At 35.2% G+C, this 14,771-nt stretch overlaps 1 protein-coding gene across 3 annotated transcripts in view; it reads left to right on the top strand.

Annotated features, from left to right (window-relative positions):
* Positions 1–14,771, top strand: part of SCAPER (S-phase cyclin A associated protein in the ER) — a 508,094-nt gene that overhangs the window by 211,585 nt on the left and 281,738 nt on the right. For all 3 annotated transcript variants that reach the window (XM_030317623.2, XM_030317622.2, XM_030317624.1), the window contains one exon: positions 10,698–10,834. In XM_030317623.2, coding sequence (XP_030173483.1) covers positions 10,698–10,834 — 137 coding nt within the window. The remainder of the gene's footprint in view (positions 1–10,697; positions 10,835–14,771) is intronic.

Raw genomic sequence — 14,771 nt, 5'->3', positions numbered from 1 at the left:
CCCCAATCCATTAGCATGGAATGTTTTTCCCTTTGTTTGCTTCGTCTTCAATTTCTTCCATCAATGTTTATAGTTTTCAGGATACAGGTCTTTTACCTCCTTGGTAAAGTTTATTCCTAGATATTTTGTTATTTATGGTGCAATTATAAGTGGAATTGTTTTCATAATTTCTCTTTCTTCTACTGTATTTTTAGTGTATAGAAATGGAACTGATTTCTGTGTATTGATTTGGTGTCCTGTGACCTTAATCAATTCATTTATTATTTCTAGGAGTTTTTTGATGGTGTCTTTAGGGTTTTCTATAGAATACCATGTCACCTGCAAGTAGTGAATGTTTTGCTTAATTCTGTACCAATTTGGATGCCTTTTATTTCTTTTCCTTGTCTAATTGCTGTGGCTAAGATTTCTAGGACTATGTTGAGTAAAACTGTTAATAGTGGACATCCTTGTCTTGTTCCTGATCTAAGGGGAAAAGCACTTAGTTTTTACCATCGAGTATGATATTAGCTGTGAGTTTTTCATAGATGACCTTTATTATGTTGAAGTATGTATCTTGTAAATCTCTTAGGTTGACAGTTCTTGTGACTAGATATTACACTTTATCAAATACTTTTTCTGCATCTGTTGAAATGATCATGTGATTTTTATCCTTTCTCTTGTTGATTTGATATATCATATTGATAGATTTGTGAATATTGAAATACCCTTGTATCCCAGGAATAAATCCCACTTGATCATGGTGAATAATTTTTTTTAATGTATTGGTGGATTTGGTTTGCTTATATTTTGTTGAGAATATTTGCATGTATGATCATTAGAGATACTGGCCTGTCACTCTCTTTGTTTTTAGTGTTGCCATCTGGTTTTGATATGGTGATAATGCTGGCCTCATAAAATGAAACTGAAATGTTACTCTTCTATTGTTTAAATAGTTTGAGAAGAATAGACATTAAGTCTTCTTTGAATGTTTGATAGAATTCATCTGTCAAGCCATCTGGTCCTAAACTTTTGTTTGTTGGGAGTTTTTTATTAGTAATTCACTTTCATTGCTGGTGATCAGTCTTTTCAAATTTCTATTTCTTCCTGATTGAGTTTTGGTAGGTTATATATTTCTAGGAATTTACCCATTTCTTCATTGTTGCCTAGTTAGTTTGCATATACTTTTTCATATTACTCTCTTATAATTGTATTTCTGTGGTGTTGATTGTTATTTCTCTCTTTAATTCTTGATTTTGTTTATTTGAGTCCTCTCTTTATTTTGATGAGTCTGGGTAGAAGTTTATCATTTTTTTTTCTTTTTCTTTTTTTCAAAAAACAATCTCCTGGTTTCATCGATCTGTTCTATGGTTTTTTTAGTTTCTATTTTATTTATTTATGTTCTAATCTTTTATCATTTCCTTCCTTCTACTGGTTTTGGGTTTTTTTTCTTACTTACTTTATTTATTTTTAGCTCCTTTAGATATAAAGTTCAGTTGTTTATTTGAGATTTTTCTTGCTTCTTGAGTAGGCCTGTATTAGTATAAACTTCCTCTTAGTGCCACTTTTGCTGCATCCCTATGATTTTCAACTGTCGTGTTTTTATTTTCATTTGTATCCATGTTTTATTGATTTCCTTCTTGCTTTCTTGATTGACCCATTCATTGCTTAATAGCATGTTATTTAACCTCCATGTATTTATGTTCTTTCTAGAACTTTTCTTCTGGTTAATTTCTAGTTTCATAGCATTGTGGTGAGAAAAGATGGATGATAGGACTTCCTTTTTTTGAATTTGTTAACACTTGTTTTTTGGCCTTATATGATCTATTAAGAATATTCCATGTATACTGGAAAAGAAATTGTGTTCTGTTTTAGGATGGAATGTTCTGAATATATCTATTAGATCCATCTGGTCCAGTGTGTCATTCAAACCCAGTTTTCTTGTCGGTTTTCTGTTTGGATGAACTGTTCATTGATGTAAGTGGTGTTTTAAAGCCCCCTACTATTACTGAATTACTACTGATTGCTGCCTTCATGTTTGTTAATAGTAGCTTTATGTATTTGAGTGCTTTCCTATTGGGTGCATAAATATTTACAATTTTTTATATATTCTTGTTGGATGTTTCCTTTATGATCATATAGCATCCTTCTTTGTCTCTTCTTACAGTCTTTGTTTTAAAGTTTATTTTGTCCCGGAAAAGTTTTGCTACCCTGGCTTTCTTTTCATGCCATTTGCATGATGAACACTTTTCCATACTTTCACTTTAAATCTTCTTGTGTCTTCAGGTCTGAAATGAGTCTCTTACAGGCAGCATATGGATTGGTCTTGCTTTTTATTCATTCCGTCCCCCTATGTATTTTGATTGAACTGGTATTTCCATTTACATTCACAGTAATTATTGATAGGTATGTACTTTTGTTAGCACTTTTTTTTACTAGCTTTATGGTTGTCTTTGCAGTTTTTCTCTGTTCCTTTCTTTTGCTCTCTTCTCTCACAGTGCTCTGCTTTCTTTAGTAATGTATTTGGATTTCTTTCTCTTTATTTTTTGTATATCTATTAACAGTTTTTGATTTGTGGTTACCATTAGGTTTATGTATAATATATTATGCATATAGCCATCTATAAAGTTTGAACCCATTCTCAAATCACTTAATTTTTACTTCTCTCCCCACCACATTTTAAATGTATAGTGTCATACTTTATATCTTTTTATTTTGTGAATCCCTTGACTGATTTTTATAGATGTACTTAATTTTACTGCTTTTATGCTACCTACTTTTCTTATTCCTGCTTATGGTCTTTCCTTTCCATCAAAGAATGTTCTTTAACATTTCTTGTAGGCTGGCTTAATGGTGATGAATTTCTTTAACTTCTGTTTGGGAAACTCTTTGCCTCTTCTTGCTGCATAGAGTATTCTTTTTTTTCTTTTTAATTTTTTAACGTTTATTTATTTTTGAGACAGAGCATGAATGGGGGAGGGTCAGAGAGAGGGAGACACAGAATCTGAAACAGGCTCCAGGCTCTGAGCTGTCAGCACAGAGCCCGACACGGGGCTCGAACTCATGGACCGCAAGATCATGACCTGAGCTGAAGTTGGCCACTTAACCAACTGAGCCACCCAGGCACCCCTGCATAGAGTATTCTTGGTTGCAGGTTTTTTCTTTCAGCACTTTGAATATATCATGCCACTCCCTCTGACCTGCAAAGTTTCTGCTGAAATATTAGCTGATAGCATTATGGGGTTTCCCTTGTATGTAACTGTTTTGCTGCTTTTAAAATTCTCTTTATTGACCCAGCAATAACACTGCTAGGAATTTACCCAAGGGATACAGGGGTGCTGATTCATAGGGTACTTGTAACCCAGTATTTATAGCAGCACTTTCAACAATAGCCAAATTATGGAAAGAACCTAAATGCCCATCAACTGATGAATGGATAAAGAAGTTGTGGTTTATATATACAATGGAATATTACTTGGCAATGAGAAAGAATGAAATATGGCCTTTTGTAGCAACATGGATGGAACTGCAGAGTGGTATGCTAAGTGAAATCAGTCAGGCAGAGAAAGACAGATACCATATGTTTTCACTCTTATGTGGATCCTGAGAAACTTAACAGAAGACCATGGGGGAGGGGAAGGGGGAAAAAAGTTACAGAGAGGGAAGGAGGCAAACCGTAAAAGACTCTTAAAAACTGAGAATAAACTGAGGGTTGATGGAGAGTGGGAGGGAGGGAAAGTGGGTGATGGGCATTGAGGAAGGCACCTGTTGGGATGCGCACTAGGTGTTGTATGGAAACCAATTTGACAATAAATTTCATGTTAAAAAATAATTTAAAAAATCTCTGTATCGCTACATTTTGCCATTTGAATTACTCTCTGTTTTTGTTTGGACCTCCTTGGATTGATTTTGTTGTGGGATCTCTGTGCCCCCTGGATCTGGATTTCTGTTTCCTTCCCCACATTCAAAAAGTTTCCAGCTATTATTTCTCCAAATAAATTTTCTGTTCCCTAGTCTCTTCCCTTTCTGGGACCCCTGTAATGCAGATGTTTTTGTGCTTGATGGTGTCCTGAGTTCCTTTTATTATTCTCAATTTTTATTTGTCTTTTTCTTTCTCCTGTTCAGCTTGATTGCTTTCCATTACTCTGTCATCCAGGTTTTTCATCCATTCTTTTAGTCTACTATTTATTAGCTCTAGTGTATTTTTAATTTTAACTACTAAGTTTTCCATCTCTGACTGGTTTCTTTTTATGTTTTCTATATCTTTGTTGAAGGTGTTACTGAGATCCTCTTTTTTTTTTTCAAGTCTGGTGAGTGTCTTTATGATTATTACTTTAAATTTCTATCAGGCATATTACTTCTGTCCATTCATTTAGTCTTCTTACTCTGATTTGTCCTGTTCTTTCATTTGAAACGTATTCCTCTGTCTCCTTATTTTGTTTGATTCTCTGTGTTTCTTTGTGTGTTTTAGGAAAGTCAGCTACAGCTCCTGATCTTACTTATGATGAAGAGGTGCTATAGTGCCCTGTATTGCAATGTCCCCTGTTCAGCTGAATCTGGCGCTTCATGGGTATCTCCTGTGTGCATTGCATGTGCTTTACTATTGTGTCTGAGCTGGGTTTGCCTTAAGCATAGTAGCCTGCAAAGTCTCTGTTTTTTGTGGTCAGCGTTTTGTCTCTGAGTTGTTAGTAGGCCAGTGTGGGTCTGCCTAAGCTTGAGTTGGCTTAAACCATGCATTTGTCGGAGCCACCATAGCACCACACTGCAGGGCACTTGCCCTGTGTTGTCTCCTGGGAAGCTTCGGTTGGTGGGTAGGGCCTGCAGTCAGACCAGATGTCTGCTCCAACCCAGTGCTGGGGCTGCCACCTTACTGGTTTGTGTGTTTTTCTGCCCCTCTCCCCAGGGTCAGAGTCACTTTGGTACGATGCTGACCTCTTTCAGGGCCACTTACACACTGTCACACCTGTGGTGCTACTTTGGTTGGACTCTTGTCAAGGGTGTGTTGGAGGGTGTGGGTCCATAGGAGAACATGGAGGCAGCGCATGCTGTTAGCAAGCTACGTGGAGAGTGTTGGGCTGTGCTGTTTCCCATGTGTCCCTGTATCTTGGTGAGGGGAGGGGAGGGAAATGGCACCGCCAGCTCTTTTGTTCTTGAAGAAGTCTTCCTAAGATGCCTGCCCCTCTAGCACATGCTCTGAGACTAGTAAACAAACCTCACTTTCATAAACCCCAGGTGTGTTTCAAACTGCCACTTCTGTGCTATATTGCAGTGAGGGCCATGTGGCTCTTGACCATGTCTCCACCCTTCCTACCCTCTTCTCTGCATTAGGTTTGGAGAGCTGCCAGTCTTCTGGGTGGTTTCTGGGTTATTTATGCACATGTGTTTGTTATTTAGGTGTACCTATGTGAGGAGGTGAGCCTAAGATCCTCCTACTCTTCCATCTTTCCTTGGGATCCTCAGGGGCTTAGTTGATTCCACAGGAGGATCTTATGAATATAATATTCTCTGAGTTTTTTTTAATGTTGATAACATTTATCTGTGACTTAATTCCTGAAAGTTGGTTTTACTAGATATAAAATCTTTAGCTCATATTTCTTTCTTTGAAAATACTAAATATATTGCTTCATTTTCTCCTGCCATAAAATGTTGCTGTCAAGAAGGCTGCTGGTAATCTTGATTTTTCCCTTGTAACTCACTTGTTTTTTCCCCTATATGTTCAAGTAATTTTTCCTTTTTCTTCTAAGCCCAAAAGTTGTAATAAGATATATCTTGGCTTTAGCTGCTCTGGGTCAGTATTTTTGGGCATGCGGTGTACCCTTTTAGTATTTAGTATATTCTAGTATTTTAGTATTTAGTATATTCTCTTCAGGAGAGTTTTCTTGAATTATAGTTTTTATTGTATGATCTCTTCCCTTGCTTTGGTTTTCTTTTTTAACAGACTTTTATTTACATCTTTGCCCATCTTTCATATTTCCACTTACTCTCAACTCCTTTTTCTTTATATCTTTGGATATAAACATTTTTCTCCTTTCATCTTTTATTTGTCTAAGGCATTATTTGTTGTTTGTTCTTTCTTCTGTGTCTTCTATTTTATTAACATTTCTTAAGTGTTAGTTTTTCATTTTCAATCTTCTTTGAATCTCATGACCTAAATTCTAAATTATTAAGATGGTGAGTTGTGTTGTTGTCTCATGCCTTATACCCCTTGAAAAATTTGTTTTAGCTTGTTTTGAAATGGAGAGTAAAATTTGGATTTAGCCCGTGCATGTTTTTTGGTGTATTTTCATTGTTTGTATTGTTGCTTAATTTTAGCTATTTTTTAAAAATAATTTTGGCTAGGGGCGCCTGGGTGGCGCAGTCGGTTAAGCGTCCGACTTCAGCCAGGTCACGATCTCGCGGTCCGTGAGTTCGAGCCCCGCGTCAGGCTCTGGGCTGATGGCTCAGAGCCTGGAGCCTGTTTCCGATTCTGTGTCTCCCTCTCTCTCTGCCCCTCCCCCGTTCATGCTCTGTCTCTCTCTGTCCCAAAAATAAATAAAAAACGTTGAAAAAAAAAAATTAAAAAAAATAATTTTGGCTATTGGCCTTGATACTTTTAGGGTGGAATTGGTTTTATAAGACTTTTAGATTCAGTTGTGATTTGGCATAGGTATTCAAATTTCCTGGAGCTCCTTTTCTGTTATTTTTGTATAAAATAGAGTAACTTGATTTCTGAAATTTCTTTATTCTCTTTCCTTGCTCTTCTTTTGTCTACACTTTTCCCCCCTTTATCTTTATTATCTCTAGTTGGCACATTTAAATTCCTTTTGCAGCAGTTTTCCCATGGCTCAGTTTTGAGAGTTCATTGGGACTAGCCTTCACCAAAGTATTAAGTCCTTAATGCAGCTGTTTCTTTCACTGCCTTCGGAGTGGGCAAACTTCTCTCCATTTTAGATGCTCTTCTCAAATTGGCCTATTGAATTCTCCAATGGAAAATGGTTCCTTTTCTAGAATTCTGATGTGAAGTTCATTATTCACTTTTTGTTTCCCTTGATTTCTCCTTCAAAGACACTGAAACTCTGCTGATGTGTTGGTAATTTGACCTTACCTACTTGGTGTGGGCTTTAGGGGGATACATTGTCACCTTGTTTTGTTGTAAATATTTTCTGTGGGTTTTGCTGTTGATATATAATCGCTTTTTCTGTTTTATATGATAATTTAGAGAGAAGCTAAATTTTTTACTGTTTATTTTTGAGAGAGGTAGACAGAACATGAGGGGGCAGGGGCAGAGACAGAGGGAGACACAGAATCTGAAGCAAGCTCCAGGCTCTGAGCTGCCAGTACAGAACCCAGTGTGTGGCTCAAACTCACCAACTGTGAGATCATGACCTCAGCCAAAATTGGACTTTTAACCGATTGAGCCCCCCAGATGCCCCTAGAGAGAATCTAAAATTTTGCTGCCACTGCCTTCATCTACTTCCAATTTTCTGTTTATAAGGATTTTAATGACTAATATTTCCTCATGGAAATATGCCATAATTTCATCAGCCACTCTTTAGTGTTGAAAAACCTTTACATACACCTTCTATCTTCAGAAGCCATCTCAGTACCTTCCTGTATAAAGTCTCCATAGTTTTAATGGAAAAATGACTATTAATTATCCTCTGTCACGTCCCACAGTGTGTTTCTTTTATCAACCAAAATTGATTTGTTTCTTATAGAAGCTAAAATATAATGCAAATCACTAGACGGAAACATATAAAAACTTGAAATCTGTTTGTAGAAAGCTGGACAAAAGACACATTTTAAGTCACAGAGGACAAAATATAAATGGTCTAACATACTAACACCAGTGTTTCAGCCAACAAATTGATAGATTTACAAACAAAATAGAAACACTAGGTAGTGGCAAGTCACTTGTGGGCATGTAAATTAATTCCCAGTTTGGTTGTTCAATTTGGGAATACTTATAAAAATCCTTAAAAATATGTGTATTCTGTGATATAGGAATTTCATTTTTATGATTTGATCAAAGGGAAAATAGATTATGTGTTTAAAATCTTAACTGTAGGAATATTTGTTGCACTGGCATTTATAATATTGATAATAAAAGTTATCTAGATATCTAACAATAAAGTAGTAAAATTAGGTATATTCATGAAATGGAATAACTGATAGCCACTAGATTATGTTGTAGAATATTATTTAATAGAATGTATTTGAAATTTTAAATTTAAAAAATTTATAAAATATTATAAATGGCATGTCCCACATATAAAAACATACAAAGAATATAGGATATATTCATATAATTATTTTTAGGTGTTAGTATTTTATGAGATTTTGTATTTCTTAATTTTTATTTATATATTGTATAATTGACACATACTGATTTTGTATTAGGATAGAACTTACTTTTGGGCACCTTAATCAACTGTAAGTTGATTAAGCATCTGGCTCTTGACTTTAGCTCAGGTCATGATCTCGCGGTTTGTGGGTTAGAACCTCATGTCAGGCTCTGCGCTGGCAGTGTGGAGCCTGCTTAGGAGTCTCTCTTTCTGCCCCTCCCCCACTGGTGTGCTCTGTCTCTCTGTCTCTCTTTCTCTCAAAATAAATTTAAAAAAAAGTTTTTTTAAAAAGATAAAACTTACTAAGTCAAATAAAAATATATTCTCATTTGTTTTTAGTTTTGAGATTTTTGAAAATGTTAACATTAACGTGAATGCATAATTCATGTGTGTAGATGTATTGTTCTTTAAGAAGATAGGATTTTTGATAGTTCTAGATAAAGTCCAAGATTTTCTATATAGTGTCTACCTTTGTGTATAGTGATCTTTAGTGGATTCTATTAGATATGTAAATGACATTTACATATAACTTAAAATAGTATAATTGGACCTTCCATAAAGTAGAAGGTGTCATTTGGAATATTCTTTTTTCTTGGTGCAGAAATAGAAATTAACATGTCAGACTCAGTCTACATCGGCAGTGTTGGGGAAGGGGAATAGCTTGGTCTTGTGAAGTCAGCTAGTTTGACCTTGAGCTTTGTGGCTGTGGACATAATACCAAACCTCTCTGAACCATTATTAAGTATCTTGTAAAATGTAAACATATTACCACCTCTTTTATGGTATTGTGATGATTATAAAAAATAATGTGTTCAGGTTAGCCCTTTGCTGATCATCTATTAAGTATTCAAAAATGGTAACATGGATAATGATTTCACATATGACTTGCTTTATACCATGTATCCTTAGAAGATATGGTAAGAGGATTATCTTTATTTATATTATTGCTTTTGTTTGATTTGAGACCTGGGTTATTTTTTTCTAGTTGCATTTGAAATGGGAAACATTCTGGGAAGAGTAACTGTATGTGGGGAACATAAGCATTTTGTTGTGGACTATTATTTTGGAAATGCTTATGATGGAAATACTTTATCTAAGTGGAAATTTGTAGTAGACAGTTTGATATAGGAGTGGAGTTCAGAGGAGAGGTCAGAGCTAGAGCTAAAAATTTGGGAATTGCCTGTGTATAAATAATATTTCAAGTCACTGCACTTGATGAATGAGTTTGGATAGAGAAGTATATAGCTCTGGGATATTCCAACATTTGCTCATGCAGAGCAAAAGAATCCAACAAAGAAGACTTAGAAGGTGCAGCTGGTAAGTTAGGAGGACAGTGTAATGTCTGGAAGCCTAGTGAAGAAAAAGTGTCAGGAAAGAGGAAGTGATCTACAGGGCTAAGGGTGTTAGAAATTTGAGGAGAAGATCTAAAACAATTTCTAGAAAAGAGTGTGTAGAGAAAATAGTTTAAGGTTCCCTAATTGCCTGGCAATACTAGGGGCCATTTGAGTATGACATTTGTAATGTCATAAATTTAAAGTGAGAGTAGTCAACACAGTTCATAATTACAGCCACATTAATCTGGCCAGGTATGGGCACAGAGTAGGGTGGGAGTTGGATTTAGAATTGGGATTTTGCCATGCAAGTATGAGTAAAGAAGAGAGGGGAAGGGAATGAACATGCTGTGTACATGCAAGGAAATGATTATAGTAATGGGCTGTAAAATCTAACATTGATAAGGAGGGACATGGGGCCAGAATCTGTGCGCTCCAGCCAAACCACATCGCTGTTTCCAGTAACCACATTCTACTTTCATCTCTTTTTGTGTGTTCTGAAATGCCTTTTTTTATTTTTCCTTTCTGCCACCTTTCCCAACACTCAGCTCAAACAAACACACATATATCTAATATCTGTATGTTCAAATTCAGTCCATTCTTCAAGAGATAGCAGACATGGTACTTCCTTCTTGAAACCTTTCCCCTTTACCCCCAGTGAACATTGCTTTTGTTTCCCTTTTGGGCTCCTATAGCATCCCATCTTTCTAATCGACACTTACTACTGGATATTATAGATTTGTGTGTGTACATATACATATGTACATTTACATATACATATACATTTTTTTTTACCTCTCAATGCTGTGTGGTTGTGAGGGATAGGGATATGTCCTTGTATCCTTAGCATTTATAACAGTTGATGTACAGAAAAGGTTTGATAAGTCCATGAAAATCTTAAGTAAAACATTTCTTCAGTGTTTTCCAAAGGAATTGTGAAAAACAGAATTTCGTAAATATTACTTTACTTTTATCTATATACTTTTTTATACTCACTATAGTCTGTAGCAATGCTATGTTATTCTTTAACCATCATCAATGTTATTATCATTTATTTATCTTGCAGGAGCATCTTTCATTAAAGAAGTATATTATTGACATTGTGGTTGAAAGTGCAGCTCTACCAGAACCATTGAAAGATGGAGACGAGAGGCAGAAAAATAAAAAAAAAGCCAAAAAGATAAAAGCCCGGATGAACTCCAGGTACCATAAATATCCTTAAAAAGAAAAGAAAACAAAAACTTTAGTGATATATCCTTGCTAATGTATATCTAAGGAAGACCCTGTGCCCTCCCAAAAAGTTTAAACTTGTTTGCTTCAAGAAAGCTTTGAAAATAATACTGATGAGCCTAATTTATAGCCACTTTCTTTGATTGAGAAAGAAAACTGCGTATTGATCTAAAGCCCTTGCTTTCACCTGTTAAGAGCTCTTCTTATAATTGGATGCCAAAGCCTTGCCAAACCTGTGCCTCCTCCAGCATACAGTAGTATGTTTAAGTATGTGTAAACTAAGCCTATTTTTCTTTCCAACTATTGATTTTTAAATGAGGTATCAAAGAAAATCAATAGCAATCAACAAATAGAAGTCTGCTGGCTATAGTGTCAAATCCCATGACTAGGTTTAATCAATTTGGTTGCTGTCACAACAAGAAAAAGTTCAAGAAATATCTTCAAATGGAAAGTGAGTTGTCAGACCCGTAGTTTATCATCAGCCTCCAAAGTACCATCTGAGGATCAGACAGCTATGTAGTACATCATTGCCTTACATGCTTGTAGCATCATCTGATGACTGATGAGTCTTATTCAGGACACAAGTGTAGTTCCTCAGTAGTAGATGATTTTTGCTATTTGGGAGTAGGTAATCTAAATGTGTTGTTTTACCTTTATCAGCAAATGTCTTGAAAGTTGGAGAAGCTTGATCCCATGGGATTATAGCAATATAGTTCTAGAATAACAGTGAATGATGGTTATCACTCAGTAGTTTCCAATTTCAGATTGTAATCAAAGGTGTCCATTTCATCTTACAGAATCAATGAAAACTTCAGAGTATTCATTCAAGCAAAGAATAGAAAAGGCTTTTTTTATTGTATTTTTTGAGATCCCACTAAGTTTCTAAAAATAGTTTCACAGTGCACTTGAGGGTATTACTGACCTTCATTTCTAGTTTATGCTAAGAACTTACCTCCTGACACTGAAATGCTATACAGCCCATTTTTGTAAGCTCTTTTTTCTCTATGTACATATTCCCTTGGTAAGCTCCCACTATCTGTGGTTCTAAATGTCCTCTACTTGGTGATGACTACCAATTTTATATCTGCAGTTTTACTCAAACACAAGCTCTTGCTGTTTCCAGAACCCCTCTTTGACCCCATAGTCTTCTCTGTCACAGTAAATAGATACTTTATTCCAGCTTTTATGCCAAAACCCTTCCTTGTCTTTTCTTTCTCCCACATCTCACATCCAGTCCAACTACAAATGTTCGAAATTTGACTACCTCTAACTTCACTGCTTACCCTGAACCAATCCTTTATCATCTCTCACCTGAGTTACTGTACTAGCTCTGTGATTAGTATCCTTATTTCTGCCTTTGCCTCCTTGTCTATTCTAAATACTCTAGCCAGAGTGAGCCTATTAAAATGTAAGTCAGTCATGTCACTTCTCAAAACCTGAGGGCTCTTTACACCTCAGGTTTCCCCTCCCCACATATATCCATACACTTAGCTCCCTTATCTCCTTTGGTCTTTGTTCAAATGTCACCTTTTTGATGAGGCTCTCCTTGAGAGCTTAACTTGTTTTTTCATTTTGTTTGTTTGTTTTTAAATATAAGTAATGGTAATTTATTAAATAAAATCTTAAAATTATAGGAAAAATACCTATAATTCTGTTGTTAATAATTTGGCTTAAATATCCTCTTTATGCATACCTACCTATATCTATAGACTTTTTTCTTCATTGTGGTATGATGTATTTAGGTGAAATGTAGAGATCTCCAATGTAGAGTTTGTTGACTTTGACAAATCTAGGTACTCATGTAATCCACACCCATCAAAATTGTCTTTGTACCTCTTTCCAGTCAGTTTCTCACCAGCCCTGGTGCTTGGTAATCACTGATCTGCTTTCTGTCATTATGGATTTCTTTTTCCTGTTCTGGAAAGGCATACAAATGAAATCAAACTCCTTTGTGGCTAACTTCTTTTACTAAGTGTATTGTTTTTGAGATATATCAGTGTTGTTGCATGTGAGATAGTTTGTTTCTTTTTATTGTTGCACATATTCATTGTGTGCATATCCTATAATTTTTATTTATTCATCTGTTGATAGACTTTGGGTTTCCAGTTAGCATTTGTAAGTTAAGCTCCTGCCAGGTCTTTGGGTATATATGCATTTTCATTTCTGCTGGGTAAATACCTAGAAGTGGAATACCACACCATTTTCCATAGTGGTTGTACTCTTATACACTCCTGTCAGCAATCTGTGGGAGTTCCAGTTGCTCCACAATCTTGCTAGTACATACTTAATGTTGTTCTTAAAATTTTGGCCTATTTTCAGTGAGAGTGTAGTGTCATCTCATTGCGATTCTAATTTACATTTCCTTAGTGACAAATTATATCACGCATCTCTTTATGTGATTTTTTAACCATTCGGTATCTTTCTTTATGAAATGTGCATTGAAGGTTTTTGCCTATTTTAAAAGTTGTTACCTTACTTTTGAGTTTTTTATATGTTTTGACTACAAAGTTCTTTGTCACATATGCATTGCAAATGTTTTCTTGTAGTCTGGAAATTGTCTATACATTTTCTTGAAGATAGCCTTTGATAAGGAAAGGTTTTTACTTGTGATGATGTCTATTTTGGGTTTTTGGTTTCTAAGAGATCTCTGCCTAAACAAAGGTTTAAAAAAGCCTTTTATATGTTTTTTAGAAGTTTTGTTAAGTTTTACTTTTGCATTTAGGCTATGACTCATCTCAAATAAACTAATGGTCAGATGCCTAGGCCCAAATTTATGTTTCTGTACAGGTAACCAGTTGTTCCAACACTATTGCTGAAAAGGTTTCTTTTCCCGTTATACTCTGTTAGCACTTTGGTTTAAAAAAAAAAAAACAACTTATGAGCTCTAATAGTTTTGTACATTTATAAGATTTCTTTATGTACATAAACATATCTGAGAATAAAAACAGGTTTTTTTAATTATATACTATTTATTTCTTTTCATTGTCTGTTATCTTCAGCAAAATTTGAATAGAAGCTTTGGTCCTGATCTTAGGGAGAAAGCCTTTAGTTTTTCACCATTAAGGTATTCTGTTAGCTATAGTTTTTTGTAAATGCCCTTTATCAGGTTGAGGAAGCTTTTTTTTTTTATTCTTAGATTCCTGAGAGTTTTTTTCATAAATTGATATTCCATGTTTTCAGATGCCTTTTTCTGCATCTATTGAAATGGGCCTTTTAGTTTTATCAATGAAGTATGTTATATTGATTTTTATAACAGCTTTATTGAGATATATTCACATACTATACAGTTCACCCACAAAATCTACACAACTCTATATTGATTATTGGGGAATAATTGACATACAACATAATGATTCGATATTTTTATATATTGTGAAATGATACTACAATAAATCATTAACATCTGTCACCATACATAGTTACTGATTTTTTTTCTTTTTCTTTAAGATTTGCTCTCATAGTAACTTTCAAATACATAGTACACTACATCCCCATCACATTTGTTTTATAACAAGAAGTTTGTACTTTTTAAAAAAAATTTTTTAATGTTTATTTATTTTTGAGAGAGAGAGAGAGAGAGGGAGAGATAGCACAAGCAGGGGAGGGACAGAGAGAGAGGGAGACACAGAATCAAAAGCAGGCTCCAGGCTCTGAGCTGTCAACACAGAGCCTGACGTGGGGCTCAAACCCATGAACTGTGAGATCATGACCTGAGCCAAAATTGCGTAACTGATTGAGCCACCCTCATGCCCCAGAAGTTTGTACTTTTTAACTCTCTTCAACCATTTTGCCCACCTTCATCCCCCACCTGTGACAATCACCAGTCTATTCTTTGTGAAGAGCTTGGTTGATTTTGGGTTTTTGGTTTTGGTTTTTTTTTTTTTTTTGGTCTTTTTGTTGTTACCAAAAT

This window comes from Lynx canadensis, chromosome B3, assembly GCF_007474595.2.
Source record: "Lynx canadensis isolate LIC74 chromosome B3, mLynCan4.pri.v2, whole genome shotgun sequence".
In the NCBI taxonomy this organism is placed as follows: Eukaryota; Metazoa; Chordata; class Mammalia; order Carnivora; family Felidae; genus Lynx; species Lynx canadensis.
This window is presented reverse-complemented; position numbering and strand designations above follow the sequence as displayed.